The sequence below is a fragment of the Oryzias latipes genome, chromosome 6 (genome assembly GCF_002234675.1).
Source record: "Oryzias latipes chromosome 6, ASM223467v1".
NCBI lineage: Eukaryota > Metazoa > Chordata > Actinopteri > Beloniformes > Adrianichthyidae > Oryzias > Oryzias latipes.
Window position 1 is genome coordinate 4,132,472 of NC_019864.2, and position 16,576 is coordinate 4,149,047.

The following is a 16,576-nucleotide window of genomic DNA, read 5'->3' on the forward strand; positions in this document are numbered from 1 at the left end:
GTGTTAGCGGATGCCAGGGCCCCCCGACACCGGCGTAATAATCTGCCCGCCGAACAGTCCAGCCACACTCAGACCAGAGATCAGCAGGACCGCTGCAAGGGCCCTCTGCGCCAAAGAGCAGGGAGGTACAGGAGCATGGAGAGTGCGGGTCTGAGCCCAGCCAGGAGGACAGCCCTCCAACCGCCCCCCCCCCCCCTCCCCCCCCAGTCCCAGATGAGTAGCTCACCACCACCTGGGAGTTCCGGGGATCCCCCCCTCCGCAACCCCAGTCACGAGCTCCAGGCAACCACCCACTCTCCCCATGGGAGGTTGGGGAGAGAGCAAGACAGTGGCCACGTACCTGTGCCCATGAGGAGGGCATCCAAGAGAGGTGGGAGTCTCTGGGGAGTGTAATAAACATTGTCCAACCACACTCACTCACAGTGGGTTTTTGGAGGGGGCCAGCGCTCAAGGGCAAGGACCAACACCAGCACAACAGGACCAACACCAGCACAACAGGGACACGGACACCTCCTGGCTCAGATCTGATATGATCCCCGGTTGGTGGTCCCGCCAGATAACGCCGGGATCCCTCTCCCTAGCGTGGAGAAGGGTCTGCCCGGCCCCGGAATCCAGCACTCAAGGGACACTGCCCCTGTGTGTAATAAAGGGTGCCATTAAAATTGGGGGGTAGAAAGCTGAGAAGACATCTCCTGCTTGCTGGCAGTCATGTCATTTACCGAGCGCAGCTGTCTGGAGCTCACTGCTCCCCTGGGAGATCGGTCAAATGCAGAGGACAAATTTCACACACCTATTGCGTGACAGCTAATTGGACTTCAATGCTGGCTATGTGACATACTGTGAATCATTGACCGTTTATGTGATCAATGTGAATCAGCTGATTCTGACACGGCTAAAAGCAGCTTTCTATAGGAACTTTGCATCGATATGCAACACATTGCTAAAGCCTTTGTGCCAGGCACCTGTACATGTGTTAACCTGCAGGGGTGCAGCGAGTTTTTGGGTCTTCTGGGCCCGTGAAGTATGAAGAGGAGCGACTGCATCTCAAGAGGAGCGCAGGACTTTTTTGCAGTTCCATTGAAGCTCGAACAGCCACCTCAAGAGACAGTGAGTGTGGAGAATGCATCTTGAAGTATTTGAAAGGATAATGTATGTTGCATGCCTTTTTACGTACGGCCGATGGTGTTGTATGGTGCCCTTTAGATAGCATTTCAGTCAATGGTGTTATCGGTTTCATGGCCTGCTGTTTCAGTGGAGAGTCATATAAGACTTGAAGACTTGTCCACGTGTAGTTCACCTTGTGGTGCCACTTCTCCATCTTTCTCCCTTGCTGCAGTCCTGGTGTGATGTGTTGTCACCTAACCAGTAATCACTAAGTCATCCATTCTTGGATTTTCTTCCAGGTCATCCACTCTTTTCTGGAGATCTTCAAATGTTTTGTCCCCTTTGTGATCACCATCTTTATTGGACTGCCTTTGTCTATTAAGTCCTTTAAGTCGTGTTTTTCATCAACCTTTTTAATTCTCATTACGGAGCGGTATGTTTCTGACTGCCGATTCATGACCTCTGGTGTAAAATGAGTCAAATGTGGCCTGCAGGTCTCTCTATCTTCTTCTGCTTCTTTCATGGCCTCCTGGATGAGTCCACCTTGTGGTCTTGGACATTGTTTGGCCATTTGCTGTGTTCAGCTTTGTCCATGTGTGGATGAAGGATCTCACTGTAGTTATATGGAGATCCATGTCTCAGAACTCATGCATAGAAAGATGAAAATAGGTGGGTACAAATATTACTGATCCCAGGTTGGAAATTTAGGGATGGCACAAACTTTGGTTCTGCTCTGGTGGTCTCAAGCTGTACTATTTTATTAAATGAATTAGTTTGAATAACTGAGGTGAGACAGACATTTGAAAAAACACATTTCACAGCAGAAAGGAGATGTTTGAGCGGTGTTTGTCATTTCCCAAACTTTTCATGTGCAAACATCAAATTTGATCAAACTTCAGGAAGCAGCATTTCAAAAATGTTGCTCAAAAAAGGAAGCAAAAGGTAAACAGAAACTGTCCACATTTGTTGGGAAACTCCGATATTTTATGATCTTGGAGTTTTGTTTCCACATTCTGATTCTCGGCAGTGACTCACACGCAGGCGGGGTTTGGGGGTTGTGGTCTAGATTAAAGAAAACAGGAGGACGGTAAAGTTGTGTGTGAGTTTATGTCCAGCTGCGGTGAACATGCTGCTGCTGCTGCTGCTGCTGCTGCCGGTGAGTGCATTTCCCTCTCTGGAACTACATCCATTCCCTAATTCTTTCAAAGCAGCATTAAAGGGGTGTTTGTGTGTGACTGCAGGGGGGCGCCCAGACTCAGCGCGTGCTGGGAAAGAAAGAGGGCAGCTCATGTCAGTGTGAGGTGAACTCCACCTGGTGGTTGTTTCCTGCCGGGAAGTTCGAGGCGACGCTGCAGCAGGTGCAGACCTGCGAGGCCAGTGTGATCAACCTGCTGTCACAGGTGAGAGAGATTTAAAGTGTTGGTTCCCCTCCATAAACGTAGGAAGAACCCAGAGCACTAACAAACAACTGATGAGGTGGTGCAGGTGCAGTTCTGATCGAGTTCTCTGATGATGATTTGCAGACTGCAGCTTTCAGACATTTGCTTTTTCCAGTTCAGATATTTCTCTTCTTCTTTTGTAAAGATGCAGAAGAAAAAGAGAACTTCCTCCTGATTATCAAGTCAAGGGAAATATCAATCCATGTACTTGAGTACAGACTTGTTTTCTTTAGGTTCGGGAACTCCATGCTCTGAAAATTACTGTGATCATTTCAGTTCTTATGCTTCCACCACAGCTTGGAGCAGAAGAAAAAGATTTAGTCATCTCTGCTCATTTCTTAGGGTGCATTCAGACTGAAATTTTCCTCCGAATTATCAGGGAAAACAAACTCTGGTTCTCATTAATCAAACCAAATATGTCCAGTCTGAATACACCCTTTGTTAACTTCCATCCAGATTCAGTCCCCAACAGCTGAGCTACACATGTGTTTCCCTGCAGGTGATGGTCTCCAACGAGAGTCTTCCTGACATCCAGGCCCAGATGGATAACGCGACGGCCCGCCTGCAGCCGTTCCAGTACCTGCGCCATCAGGGCCTGTACACAGCGCTGTCCCTCCGCAAGCTAGGCCAGGAGCTCAGCCAGCTGGAGGCCGATATCGGCACCATTCACAGGCAGCAGAACACCGCCCAGACCCAGAAACTCTCCACTGAGGTGAGATTAAAAATAAAATCATTAACATGTCCAGCCCTGTTTGCTTTAAGAGCTGTCGCTGCGCAGCTCTTTGGAATTTGACTTCTTTCTATTTCTTGTAGCCACACACTGCAATGCGTGTGATTACTGTCCTGCTAACTGACACGCCTTCACTTCTCAAATTTACATCCACAGCTCCTGCAAGACCCAGTGTTTCAATTACACACTGATGTAAAATCCTAGATCTAATCATGGTCACACCATCACCACTGATTTAAGATTGTCCTGCTTATCCAATGAATCAATCAATCAATTGTTTTATTTCAAATCAGAACAACAATTACATAAAATAAAAGAAGTCAATACAAGACTTTGAAAATTTGATTTGAAAGGGGATGGGAAGAAGCTTAAGCTCATAGGAGTCCAATCCCCCACTCAACACCACTCCTAACCGACAACAACAAAATCAAGCATTTAACATAACGTTAACACACTACATACACAAGACAAAGACAGAGGACCCAAAAACTCCGACCACACCCACGTAAAAGAGAAGGAAAAAATAAAAATAAAAAAGGGAAGAAAGGAACAGAACACCTCAGCTGAAAAAGAAACGAGAACAAACCAAAACATACCAACAACACGAATAAGCATATATAAACACGTTCTTTTGTCTTTTCCTCCTCACTCTTCCTTCATCATCCCCCCCTTCCCTCCCTTTTCTTCCCTCTTTCCTTACTTCTTCCTTCCTTCCCCCCTCTCTTTCTTCCTCCTACATGTATTTTTTTTCTTTTTCATCCTTTTCCTTTCCCTCTCCCATAGCTGATGGAGATTCAATAGAGAAAAAAAGAAAAAACCCAATACTTGTAGATGTCAAACATGCTTGTAAAACAGGAATACCATAGCCCAACTGTATTCCTAAGCCTGTTCATCATTCGTGGTACTTATTCATTAAGTATCTTTTAAAGAAACATTTAAACTGGACAAGACTTTTACAAGTTTTCATATCATCCGGCAGATCGTTCCATAGTGTGACACCCTTCACTGAGATACACATGGATTTTAGGGTTGTCCTTACTTTAGGTTGATAAAATTTGTGGGTTCCTCTCAGGTTGTAATTACTTACCGCATCACTGCTTTGAAACAAAGTTTGAATATTAGATGGCAGAGAATTTATTCATACTTTATACATGATTTGAGCAGTTTTAAAATCAACCAAATCCTATAATTTTAAATTAAATGTATTAAGAAAAAGTGAATTGGTGTGCTCATTATATTTAACTTTGTGAACTAATCTGATGGCTCGCTTTTGGAGTATAATTAGAGGATGCAGATTTGTTTTGTAACAATTTCCCCACACTTCAATACAGTAATTCAAATATGCCGTTATGAAGGAGTGATGCAAAATAAGCAAGGCGTATTGATTAAGCATTGAGCTACATCTTTTCATCACTCCAACACATTGAGCCACTTTTGAACGTAAATACTGTATGTGAGGTTTCCAACAAAGTTTATCATCTATATCTACACCCAAAAACACATGTTTTTGCACTTTCTCAATAGCTGTATCGTTGTTAATAACTTGGACAGGCACTTCCTTACTCTGTCTCCTAAATAGCATAAATTTAGCCTTTTTAGATTCAAAGATATCTTATTCCTACTATACCAATATTTTAACTTGTAAAATTCCTGAGTTATTTCACTTAGAAGTTTCTCTAAATTCTCCCCTGAACAAACAATGTGGTATCATCCACAAAAAGTATGAATTTCATAATTTGTGATAATTTACATATATCGTTAATATAAAGTAAAAACATAGTTGGTCCAAGAATTGAACCTTGAGGTACACCACATTTTCCTATTTTTTGATTTATAATTACCAATTTGTACAAACTGTTGTCTTTAACCAGTTTTGTGTCAGTCCTCTGATTCAATACTTTACCAATTTATTCAGTAAAATATGATGGTCAGTCGTATCAAACGCTTTCTGTAGATCTTTAAAAATTCCAATGATGAATTTATTTTTTTCAATACAATTAGTTATCTCTTTGACAAGTTCAATTATGGCAAGTGATGTAGATCTTCGTAGTCGAAATCCATATTGACTGTTAAATGGCAAATTATTTTTCTCTATAAAATTAATTAATCTTGAATTAAATAGTTTCTCCAATATTTTAGAAAGCTGAGGCAAAAGGGAAATTGGACGGTAATTGGTAAAACAATGCCTATCTCCAGTTTTAAATAAAGGAATTACTTTGGGAGTTTTCATTTTGGTGGGAAACTGTCCACATTTAAATGACAAATTGAAAATATACGCGAGTGGTTTGCTAATAGCTTCAGCAACATCTTTAATTGTTGTCATATCAACGCTATCAGCATCCTGGGATATTTTATTACTATATGTCTTGATGGTCTCCAATACCTCCTCCTCATTAGTAGGTGTGAGAAACATAGTATTTGAATTGATCTGAATTCTTCCACTTTCGGCTTCTCCCATCAGGGGTCGCCACAGCGAACGAGTCGCATGGTAAATTTGGCAATGTTTTACGCCGGATGCCCTTCCTGACGCAACCTTCTCAAACCGGGCTTGGAACTGGCAGAGGTAGGGAAGGGAACAGGGAGCAGCCCGGAGTCGAACCCGGGTTTCACGGACGGAAGGCGCCGCAAACCAGCACGAGCTAAACCGGCTCCGCTAAACTGACTGAATTGATCTGAATTGAAGAACATAAACACTCACCTGAGCACAGGTGTTAGCTCACCTTTGCACTAACAGTTTGCATGATTGAATGACTGAAATATTTCACACTAGTTGGTTTTAAGGCATAAGTATGCGTGTGTGAACACTATCTGTTTTGTGTACATGTCGACAGGTGGACATTTTTGCAGCTAGCAGGTGTGTTTATAACATTTGAGTGTGTGTGTGGACGGGCCCCGCCCTTTTTGTACTACATTTGAACCTTACCATAATGATTAACAACCAGTAAACCTGTCTGCTCTATGCTGCTCCATGGTCTTATCCCCCTTCCCCTCCTATTATCACCCCCCTACCCCCCCTCTCTCTAACGTCCCTCTCTCTTCTTCCCTTCTTTCCTTTTCCGTCCGGTCCAACACCAAAGATTTTCAAATATGATAGAAATTAATAAAGTTTGGCCTCAATTACAAAAGGGGTTTATTCAGACATACCTTTGGTTTGTCTAAGGATTAATAACCCCTCTTGTTAAAGTAAAATATGTCCAACACAAGAGGCCATCAGCTCTCATCTGTCTGCCCAGCTGTTGGACAGGACAAGTTAGAAAAAAAACAACAAAAAAAAAACAACATAGTATTTGAATTGATCTCAATCAAATTACATGGTGATTCATCACCAGTTTCAATTTGTCGGGCTAGTTCAGGTCCAATATACACAAAAATCCTATTAAATCTTTCTGCAATTTCTTGTTTATCACTAATAACAAGCCATCTTCCACAAAATTCTCAGGATACAATGAAGTGTTTGAACTTCTCCCTAGTATTTTGTTCAATGTCTTCCAAATTCCCTGAATGTTGACTTTGTTACTATCTAGTAATTTAGAGAAATTATCTTTTTTCCTTTCTCTCAAAAATATGTATTAATTTATTTTTGTATTTTTTTTATACTTCAGTTCTGCCTCAGTGGTCCTGTATTTCAGAAATTGTTTATATAAATAATTTTTCTTTTTGCATGCATTTATCAGTCCATTTGTTAACCATGGAGTATTTAAATGTTTGTTCTTTTTTGCATTTTCTAATTGGTCAATTTTTGTCATAGTATAAACTGAAAACTTCCATGAAGGAGTTGTAATCTATGTTTACATCTGACTCATTGTAAATAGAATCCCGGTTGTAGAAGGATAGATCCCTCCTTAAACGTTTTAGAGACTGGTCAGATTTAATCCTACAGTATGTGACATCATTTTGATTGCTTATTTTATATCTGACATCACATACCATAAACATGGGAAGATGATCACTAATCTCATTTAGGAATACACTGCTAACCATTTTAAGTATCAAAAATATTCGAAAAAAAATGATCAATTAAAGTGGCACTGTGTGTTGTTATTCTGGTTGGTATTGTAATGAGAGGATGCAAATTAATGCTATACATAGTGCCCATGAAATCTGTCTTTTTGCGTTTGTTTGGATTTAATAAGTCTATATTGTAATCACCACAGATTATAATATCTTTAAGTTCTTTAATAGTAAATAACTATTCCATCCATTCATTAAATAACTTAATGTCTGATCCCGGTGCTCTGTAAACACAGCTTACAAGAATATTTCTCCTTTTCTGAAACACAATTTCAACTGTGATGCATTCACATATTTCATTCACAACAAAAGACATATTTTCAATAAGTTGACAATGCATGTTTTTATCAACATATAAGGCCATCCCGCCTCCTTTCTTACATTATCTACTCTTAAAAAACAATTCATAGCCACACATTTGAAAATCGGTACCTCCCCAAACAATTTAAGAATCTTCTTCATCAGGGCGGCAGTGGCTCAGGCGGTTGAGCAGGTTGTCGAATGATCGAAGGATCAGCGGTTCGTTCCCCACTCCCCCCAGCCAACTGTTGTTGTGTCCTTGGGCAAGACACTTCACCCTCCTTGCCTCCAGTGTGGCTCCACTGGCATGTGCATGAATGATCCTGGTGATGGTCAGAGGGGCCGTAGGCACAAACTGGGAGCCACGCCTCTGTCAGTCTGCCCCAGGGCAGCTGAGGCTACATCAGTAGATACCATCACCAAGTATGAATGAATGATGGACACACTGGAAGTGCTTTGAGTGTCTGGAAAAGCACAGATAAATCTAATTCATTATTATTATTTATCATAAACATACACTCACCAGTCACTTTATTAGGTGCTGCTCCATAGTCCCGGGTTGGATTCCCTTTTGCCTTTAGAGCTGCTTTAATCCTTGGTGGCACAGATTCAACAAGGTACTGGAAACATTCCTCAGAGAGTTTGGTCCATATAGACATGATGGCATCACAGCTGCTGCAGATTTGTCGTCGGAACATCCATGATGCCAATCTCCCAATTCACTACATCTCAAAGGTTCTCTATTGGGTTGAGATCTGGTGACTCTGAAGACCGTTTGAGTCCAGGAAAGTCATTGTCATGTCCAAGAAAGCAGTCTGAGATGATTCCAGCTTTATGACATGCCGCCTTATCCTGCTGGAAGTAGCATCAGAAGATGTTACACTGTGGTCATGAAGGGATGGACATGGTCAGCAACAAATCTCAGGTAGACTGTGGCGTTGGAACCATGTTCAGTTGGTACTAAGGGGTCTAAAGTGTTCCAAGAAAACATCCCCCACACCACCACCACCACCGGCCTGAACCGTTGATACCATGCAGGATGGATCCATTCTTTCATGGTGTTGATGCCAAATTCTGACCCTACCATCTGAATGTGGCATCAGAAATGGAGACTCGTCAGACCAGACAATGTTTTTCCATCTTCTATAGGCCAGTTTTGGTGAGTCTGTGTGAATTGTAGCTTCAGTTTCCTGTTCTTAGCTGACAGGAGTGAAACCCGGTGTGGTCTTCTGCTGCTGTAGACCTTCTGGCTCAAGGCTGAAAATGTTGTGCATTCAGAGATGCTCTTCTACAGATCTTGGTTGGAACAAGTGGCTATTTGACTTCCTGTTTTCTTTCTATCAGCTAGAACCAGTCTGGCCATTCTCCTCTGACCTTTGGCATCAACAAGACATTTCTCTCCACGGAACTGCTCACTGAATATTTTCTCTTTCTCTGACCATTCTCTGTAAACTCTAGAAATGGTTGTGGGTAAAATCCCAGAAGATCAGCAGTTTCTGAAATCCTCAGACAAGCCCGTCTGGCACCAACAACCATGTCACGTTCATCGTCACCTTTCTTCTCCAATCTGGTCCTCTGTTTGAACTGCAGCAGATAGTCTTGACTGTGTCTACATGCCTGAATGTTTTGTCACACTGCAGCTACATACAATCTACTCATTGTTCGCATACTGTATGACATTTCACTCTTTTGTGATACAAGAATAATATACTTATTTCTTAAGTGTTTCTTGCGTTCGTTATTTTTCGATGCGCGTCACGTCAATCTGCCCGTCTCACATCACCTACAGCCCCTCCAACAGGGAGGGTGGAATGTCTTGCACAGGGACCCAATGATGGGTGGAGCGGGAATTGAACTGCCGACCCATCAAACATTGGCAGACCTGCTCAACCACCTGAGCCACTGCCGCCCTACACATGTAAACACATGTAATTCTCATTTCCAAAAACACCCAAATCTCATTTTATGAGCATGCATATTTACAAATAATAATGTTTTGTTTTGTATATGTATATATTTATCAATAATCATGTTTCTGTATTTATATGTAAACTCTTTTATGTTTATACTTTGTATCACGGCATTTACTGGTTCTGTTCCAAAGCTTCACTCCACATATTGAAATACAATTTTTTTTTTTTTCCGACGTTCTTTATGCATGAGAAATTCATTTTTGAGATTGTATTTTTCCTCCCTTGAATGTTGGTGATGTTTGTTTGCTCTGCCGCTGATGCTTCTCTGGGCTTCATCCATTTTAAGACTCCAGGCACAAATTCTTTTGCAAACAAGGTGCAGGCTGCATGGTGGCGCAGTGGTTAGCACTCTTGCCTCACAGCAAGAAGGCCCCTGGTTCAAGTCCCAGCTGGAGGACCTGAATTACAACATCAATGGGGGACCTTTCTGTGTGGAGTTTGCATGTTCTCCCCGTGCATGAGTGGGTTTTCTCCGGGGACTCTGGCTTCCTCCCCATATGTCCAAAAACATGCTTCATAGGTTAATTGTCCCTAGGTGTGAATGTGAGAGTGGGTGTGTGATGGTGGACACTCTACCCTGCGACAGACAGCAAACCTGTCCAGGGTGTCCCCTGCCTTTGCCCACAACTGTATAGGATGAGCTCCAGCAGCCCTGTGACCCCAAAAGGGAATAAACAGAAGAAGATGAATATATGAGTCACAGGAATTTCAAAAATACATCTTGCAGGTATACCTGCACCAGAAACAAATGCTAACCTGCTGCAGCTCGTTGTGTTTCTAAACATGCTACAGGGAAGCAGTGACCACGGAGGGTTAAAGAGTGCTGTCCTCCTCAGACGCATGTCAATTAGTAAAAAATGTCTCTTTGTGTTTTCAGGTGGAAAAACTGCAAAACGACGTGAGTCTGATGCACAATGCAGACATAGTTAACATGAGGTCTGTCAGAGAAAAGGTGCGTTACCTGAAGAACAGCGTCCAGTCCTGCAAAACAATCCCCAAAGACTTTGCAAGTAAGTTTCAATTGCAGGAAAGATATGAAAAAGCAACAGTAATTGATCAATGAATACAATAAGAAGAAAGACGTTAATATGCTAAATAATAAATACAAATGGTGGTTTTGAAGAGTCTGTATTATCATGAAAACAGTCTTTATAGAGTAAAAGTCTTGGTTCATCCTGCTAATATTAAGGGCTTCCTCAAATGCAGCACATAGGAGTTATGTGTTTCTTGAGCTACATTCACACCCCCCTCAGCAACATGCATTAAAGTGCCCATTGACTTTTTAAAAGTAACGTCTAGGTAAATGCACATAAAGGCACACATCAGGCTTCCACGTTCAAGACTTTCGCGTTCACATGTAGCTATGCACAAGTTTCTATGTTTGCTTTTGGACTCTACATACAACCATTGAACATCTGTTGTAAACCTGTAGGTAATTAGGGACTCAGATTTGGTAATCCCTTTTAATTCCTGGAAGTGCCAGCTGTTTGAAAAAGGATCATGAAGGAGAAATAAATGGGGTTTTTCCCGGCTAGTATTTTATGACACCAATTCTTTCATATATTGGAATTGAGCTGTGAAAGAAAAAGCCTGGAACAAGATTCATTAAAATTTACCCCCATTTGACATTTCACACCAAGACCCTTCTAGGTGGTAGACATGCGCTAGTGTACGGTAGAAAAAGAAAAGAAGAAGAAGCCCCTTCCTGCTTGTCAAGTGTGAACACCACAGGCTAAATGCACTGCATGTGTGTTAAGCAGGGCGTAAATTTAAGGGGGGCGCCATCTCCGTGCTTGGAAGAAAAAAAAAAGTGCCACTATCAGTTTTCTATTATCTGTTATTTCACATGTTCTAGAAATGGTTGTTTCACAGCTCCTGTCATAGAGAAGGAGTTTCTGTCTTAGAGAAGGAGCCGCAAATGTATGAGAGTAAGTTAGGAGTAAGTTAGTGTAGAACCGCCACTGGTTACATACCAGGTGTAAATGTAGCATTACAGATGCCAAGAAAGATTCTAAAATATCCTTTCATAGGAAGGAAACACTGCAATGTACAATTTTGAGACAACTGAGTAAACCTCCAAAATCATATTTACATAATATCCACCATATCTTTTCTTCCTGTTTAGTCTTTCCAAAAAAATGCTTAACCTGTTTGTGTAAATCTTTTCATGCATGTTGTAGATCTAATAAGTAGAAGTGCTGTAATCTACTACGGTAGATTTAAATTCTTTGAGAGAATTTCTGTGAACCTTTTCAGTTTTTTGCATTTCTTTTTACGTTTCAGCAAATGTTGACCTTGTTAACTCATTTACCAATTAGCTTCAGCAGTTTCAGCATGCAGCATTACATCTGCATTATCACACATGTTTTTACATAATCTTTCTAATCTGAGATTTATTGGTCACAGTTTGGTTCTCCCATAGTGAAATGTTAACATCTCTAAAACACTAAATCAATATCTACAGTTGCTGCTTACTATGAGTTTAGGATGAATTTCTGTGGTTTGGGTTTCTTGTGTGATAGTTTTATGGTGGTCTTGTGGAGAATCTGACTTTAGAAAACCTTTTCTCTGTTTGCAGGTCAGAGTAGGTACTGCCTGAAGGGCCTGATGAAGCGCATCAGTGACCCAGTCGCTACAAAAATCAGCCCCTATGGAAAGAGCTACATCTCTGGTTCCTGGGGCAAACAGGCAAAGATGGACAGTGAGGGACAAAAGAACAGTTACTGGGTTCAGCCTCTGATGAGCAGCCACATTTATGGAAACACGCTACGCGTTTACCAGAACCTTGAGGACTTCATGTCTTCCTCCAGACACAGAGACTTCACCTTTGCTCCATCCTACACCCATTCCAACTCGATAGAAGGTCCCAGTGCTGTACTGTACGGTGAGGCTCTGTACTATCACTGCTACCGCTCTCCAGACATCTGCCGCTACGACCTGAATACCAACGCCATCAAACGAGCTAAACTTCCAGGAACCACAGATGAATACAACAACAAGTTTCCCTACTGTTACTATGACTGCCGCAGCCACAGCGATGTGGACATAGAGGCAGACGAAACTGGACTGTGGGCCATTTACGCCACCATGAGTAACCATGGTAACCTTGTGGTGAGCAAGTTGGTTTGGGACGAGGACGCTCAGATGCTCAACGTGACACACACATGGGAGACAAGACTATTCAAGAAGGCAGTTAGTAATGCTTTCATGGCATGCGGCGTGCTGTACGCCACTCGTTACGTCAATGAAGACCAAGAAGAAGTCTTCTACGCCTTTGACACTGCTACTGGGAAAGAGGACAACTCCATGGCCATGCCAATGCAGAAGGTAGCTAAAGGCATGGCCAGCCTGAGCTACAACCCAACCAACAAGCAGATCTACATGTACAATGATGGATACCTGCTGGCCTATCAGGCGCACTTCTGAACGCAGGCTTACATAAACACAACACTTGACTTGTTCATGATACTGTTAGACAGAAATGTTTATGTTGTGTTTATATGTCAAATCAGTAATAGTTTTTTGGTATGGTATCATTTTTATTTTTGTTCTTTAAAATAATTCATTAAAAACATTGGTTTATAAATACACGTTTCAATCGGTTCATCTATGTTGCACATGAAAAAAACCTTAGTTAGTCAAAAGAGCCATAGAGGAAATAAATAAGCTTTTCTACCTTCCTTGAATGCCCAAAGCGCTTTATTGTCACAGTACCATTTATCCATGCACACACACATTCACACACTGATTGCAGCCTCACTGCTGAACACTTTCACCAACTCATAACCACCAGGACGAACGAGGGGTTCAATGCCTTCCCCAAGGACACTCGACACATGGATGGGCAAGGCAAGAATCGAACCTGCAATACTCTGAGCAGAGGCTGACTGCTCTTCCTCTGATCCACAGCTGCCCAAAACAGGAATCTGGTTAAAAGAGCCAGACATCTAAGTAATTTGATTCTTTTTTTGTCTTTTGGTTGCATTCTGCACCATTTGCACTGATTAAATGTGAAAGTGAATTTCAGTGATCAATTTAACAGGTGATAGGTTAGAGTTGGTGTAGTGGTTAGCACAATTGCAGCACACTGAGAAATCCCTGATTCAAATCCTGACTAGGATCTTTCTTTGTGGAGTTTGCACGTTCTGGTCTGTCATGTGTGGGTTTTCTACGGTTTCCTCCAACAGACCAAATACATGCCACAGAAGTTAGTACTTGGTTTAAAATTGTCCTTTAGATGTGAATGTGTGATTGAGTGGCTCTGCAACAGACTGGTGGCCTGTTCAGAGTGTACCCCGCCTTCTTCCAACAGTAGCAAGGTTCATTCCAGTAACCCTTTGACCCCACAAGGGTTTAAATAGGTTCTGATGATGGATGGATGGATGGATGGATGGATGGATGGATGGATGGACGGATGGATGGATGGATGGAGGAGCTTATGGCAGAGGGCCAACAGAGGTCTTAACACATAAGTAGAATTTGGAACTCAAGTCCAGGCAATCCAAATTATTTCTGTCAGCCAAAATCCAAATTTAAGCTACAAAACTGAGGTCTGGGCAACAGGAAAAGCTTGGGATGTTTTGCCCGAGCCCCCCTTCTCAACTCCGCCTAGAGCTTATGAACCGGAAGTCCTAGTCGAGCTGGCATTCAAAGCATGTCATTAGTCACGTTACCACACAAACAAGGCCTCTTGACATCAGGTCTTAGTGTTGAGCAGCTCGCTGGAATTTCAAAGGGGTTGGGTCTGTCGAAATTTACAATCCTGAGCAATCTTACAGCAGTCAAACCGGCAACGCTCATTGCAAACAAGATGTCAAGTGGAGAACATTTGCGTCATGGCAACACCCACTATCTTAAACACCATAAGTGCTGAGGTTGGACGCAGTAAAATGGTTGTTTTAATTTATTTTTAAATCTTCAGGTTATGAAACAAAAATAGTCAAGTGGCAGCCCCAAAAAGATATCACCGCTACTGGAGAAGCTAAAGTGCCATCCACTAAGATACGGGATGGTTTTGCCGCTGCGTTTATGTAAAGCTACGGAAGCTTCTGCCACCATTTTTTGATTCAATTCAGTTCAATTTTATTTACATGGTCCAATATTACAACCATAGTGTTCTCAATTGGATCCATACCGGTAGTTGTATTATAAACATTTTTGGACTCTACGTCCAAAATGTGCAGCCATTGAGCGTGTGTAGCTAGTTAAACCAGATTGAACTTTGACCATTCAGGGACTCAGATTTGATTGTAACATACGGATGGCAACCCTTGCGGTTTGTGCCCGGCCGGGATTATGTGATACCAAGTCTTTTTTATATTGGAAGACTGGAGCAAGATTTACTAGATTTTACCTCTCTGGCATTTCGTACCAAGCGTCTTCCAACTGTAGGTGGTGGGCATGAGTGCTAGTAAACACTAAATAAAGAAGAAGAAGCCCCTTCCTTCTTGTCCAGTGTGAACACCATGGACTAAACAAGTGTTCAAAAATGCATGTTTAGCACATTCAAGGACTCACGTCAAATGCTCAGTATGAACGTAGCATTAGAAACATTCACATCAAGTGTGCCAAACAAAAGTTTGAGGTGATCAACCAGAATGGTGGAACTCATTATTGAGTGTTTTGTTTGGACCTTTTCATTTCTGTTTTGGGGACGTAACAGGTTGTTTTTGTGCTCCGATCCTAAACTTTTGATCAGCTGATGAACAGTCCATCTAAGTAAAATTTTGCTTAAATAGGTGCTGACACTGGACATTCAAAAATGAAGCTGCTAGTTGGACTGAGCATTGCTTTACCTGTGAGACGCTGGAGGTGTAAAAAACCTCTTTTTCTCCTGAAGCTGCAGATTGGTTTCTCAGTGTGTTACCTCCGCTCTGCACTGCTGCAGCCCGAGACAGATATGATCATGTCATGCAGGTGTCAGAAAATATTTGCTTTGCATTTTACAGGAAAACTGAAATGTCAGGTTTTTTTTTTCTATCCACATAAACATCATGTGAACCTGCAGGTGCAGAGGTGGTTTTGCTCCAAACTCAACTGCTTAAAATGGATAATTTAAGAGTTGTTTTTTTGAAGAAGTGGATGTAATATTATTATAGACATTTTAAAAAGTCCAAAGATCTTTTTTTTATTTCCCCAAAAGAGAAAATATCAGTGTGTGCTCTGCTGCGTTTTGTCTGGTTTCAGAACTCTGAAGTTTTGACCAGTGGTGCAGTGTGAACACTAGGGGGCGACACAGACAAAGTGGTGGTGGCGGACAGAGATTTCCTCTGCGGAGGTGAGGCCTGCTCTCAGTGTGTGCAGCCCCTCAGACACACCCAAGCCCTGCTGATATAATGAGAGACCTGCTGTACTTCTGGGGGAGGAACCGTAGGGGGGTCAGGATGCCAGACTGCAGTGTGTTGGTCAGTGTGTGCAGGGAGGGGAGCACTGTAATGACATGCTGGGATCCTTATGGAAACCTAAAATCCTGCCCTCTCATCAGTTCTTCTTAAATTATCCCCGCTTTTATTTTCAGAAATAAAAGGAGACAGAACAGCATCAGGGTGACATCAGCTGGGTTGCCTTCAGCTCTGAGAGGGCCGTGGGGGGTGGGGTGGGGATGGGGGCATTGGAGGCCGACTTCCTCTTTGAAATGGTTTAAATTAAGAGCAGAACTCAACACTCTGTGGTTTCCAAGACAGTTTCAGGTCAGTTTGAGGCACAAAGAAGAACTGCATCCTGACTTTCCTGTGAGAAGGATTACAGAAAGACATACAGTCCTGTAGCAGGAATGCTGGTTTCCGCTCATCACCTCTTCCTTTATGTGGTTTGCACTTAGCAAAGAACCAAAGACTGAAATAGACTAAAGCAAAAGTTTTTACCTTCTTTTAAATTGGAGATTTAAAGCTCAAATGGTTCTGTTCAAGTTCACATTTCTTTCAAAGGGTTCTGGCCATGATCCTGACAGCCTTCTCAAATGCTTCTATAAAGGATTTCCCAACAGTGTTCTGGGTTTAATCTGTCAGATTGAGAGTTTA

General features: G+C 42.2%; 1 protein-coding gene across 1 annotated transcript; it reads left to right on the forward strand.

Annotated features, from left to right (window-relative positions):
* The first annotated feature begins 2,140 nt into the window (after window positions 1-2,140).
* Window positions 2,141-13,145, forward strand: LOC101170656 (olfactomedin-4). The gene is made up of 5 exons (XM_004086257.4): window positions 2,141-2,260; window positions 2,346-2,504; window positions 3,043-3,255; window positions 10,435-10,567; window positions 12,136-13,145. The coding sequence occupies exons 1-5, from the start codon at window positions 2,231-2,233 to the stop codon at window positions 12,981-12,983; spliced, it is 1,383 nt and encodes a 460-aa protein (XP_004086305.1). The 5' UTR covers window positions 2,141-2,230; the 3' UTR covers window positions 12,984-13,145.
* Window positions 13,146-16,576: the final 3,431 nt, after the last annotated feature.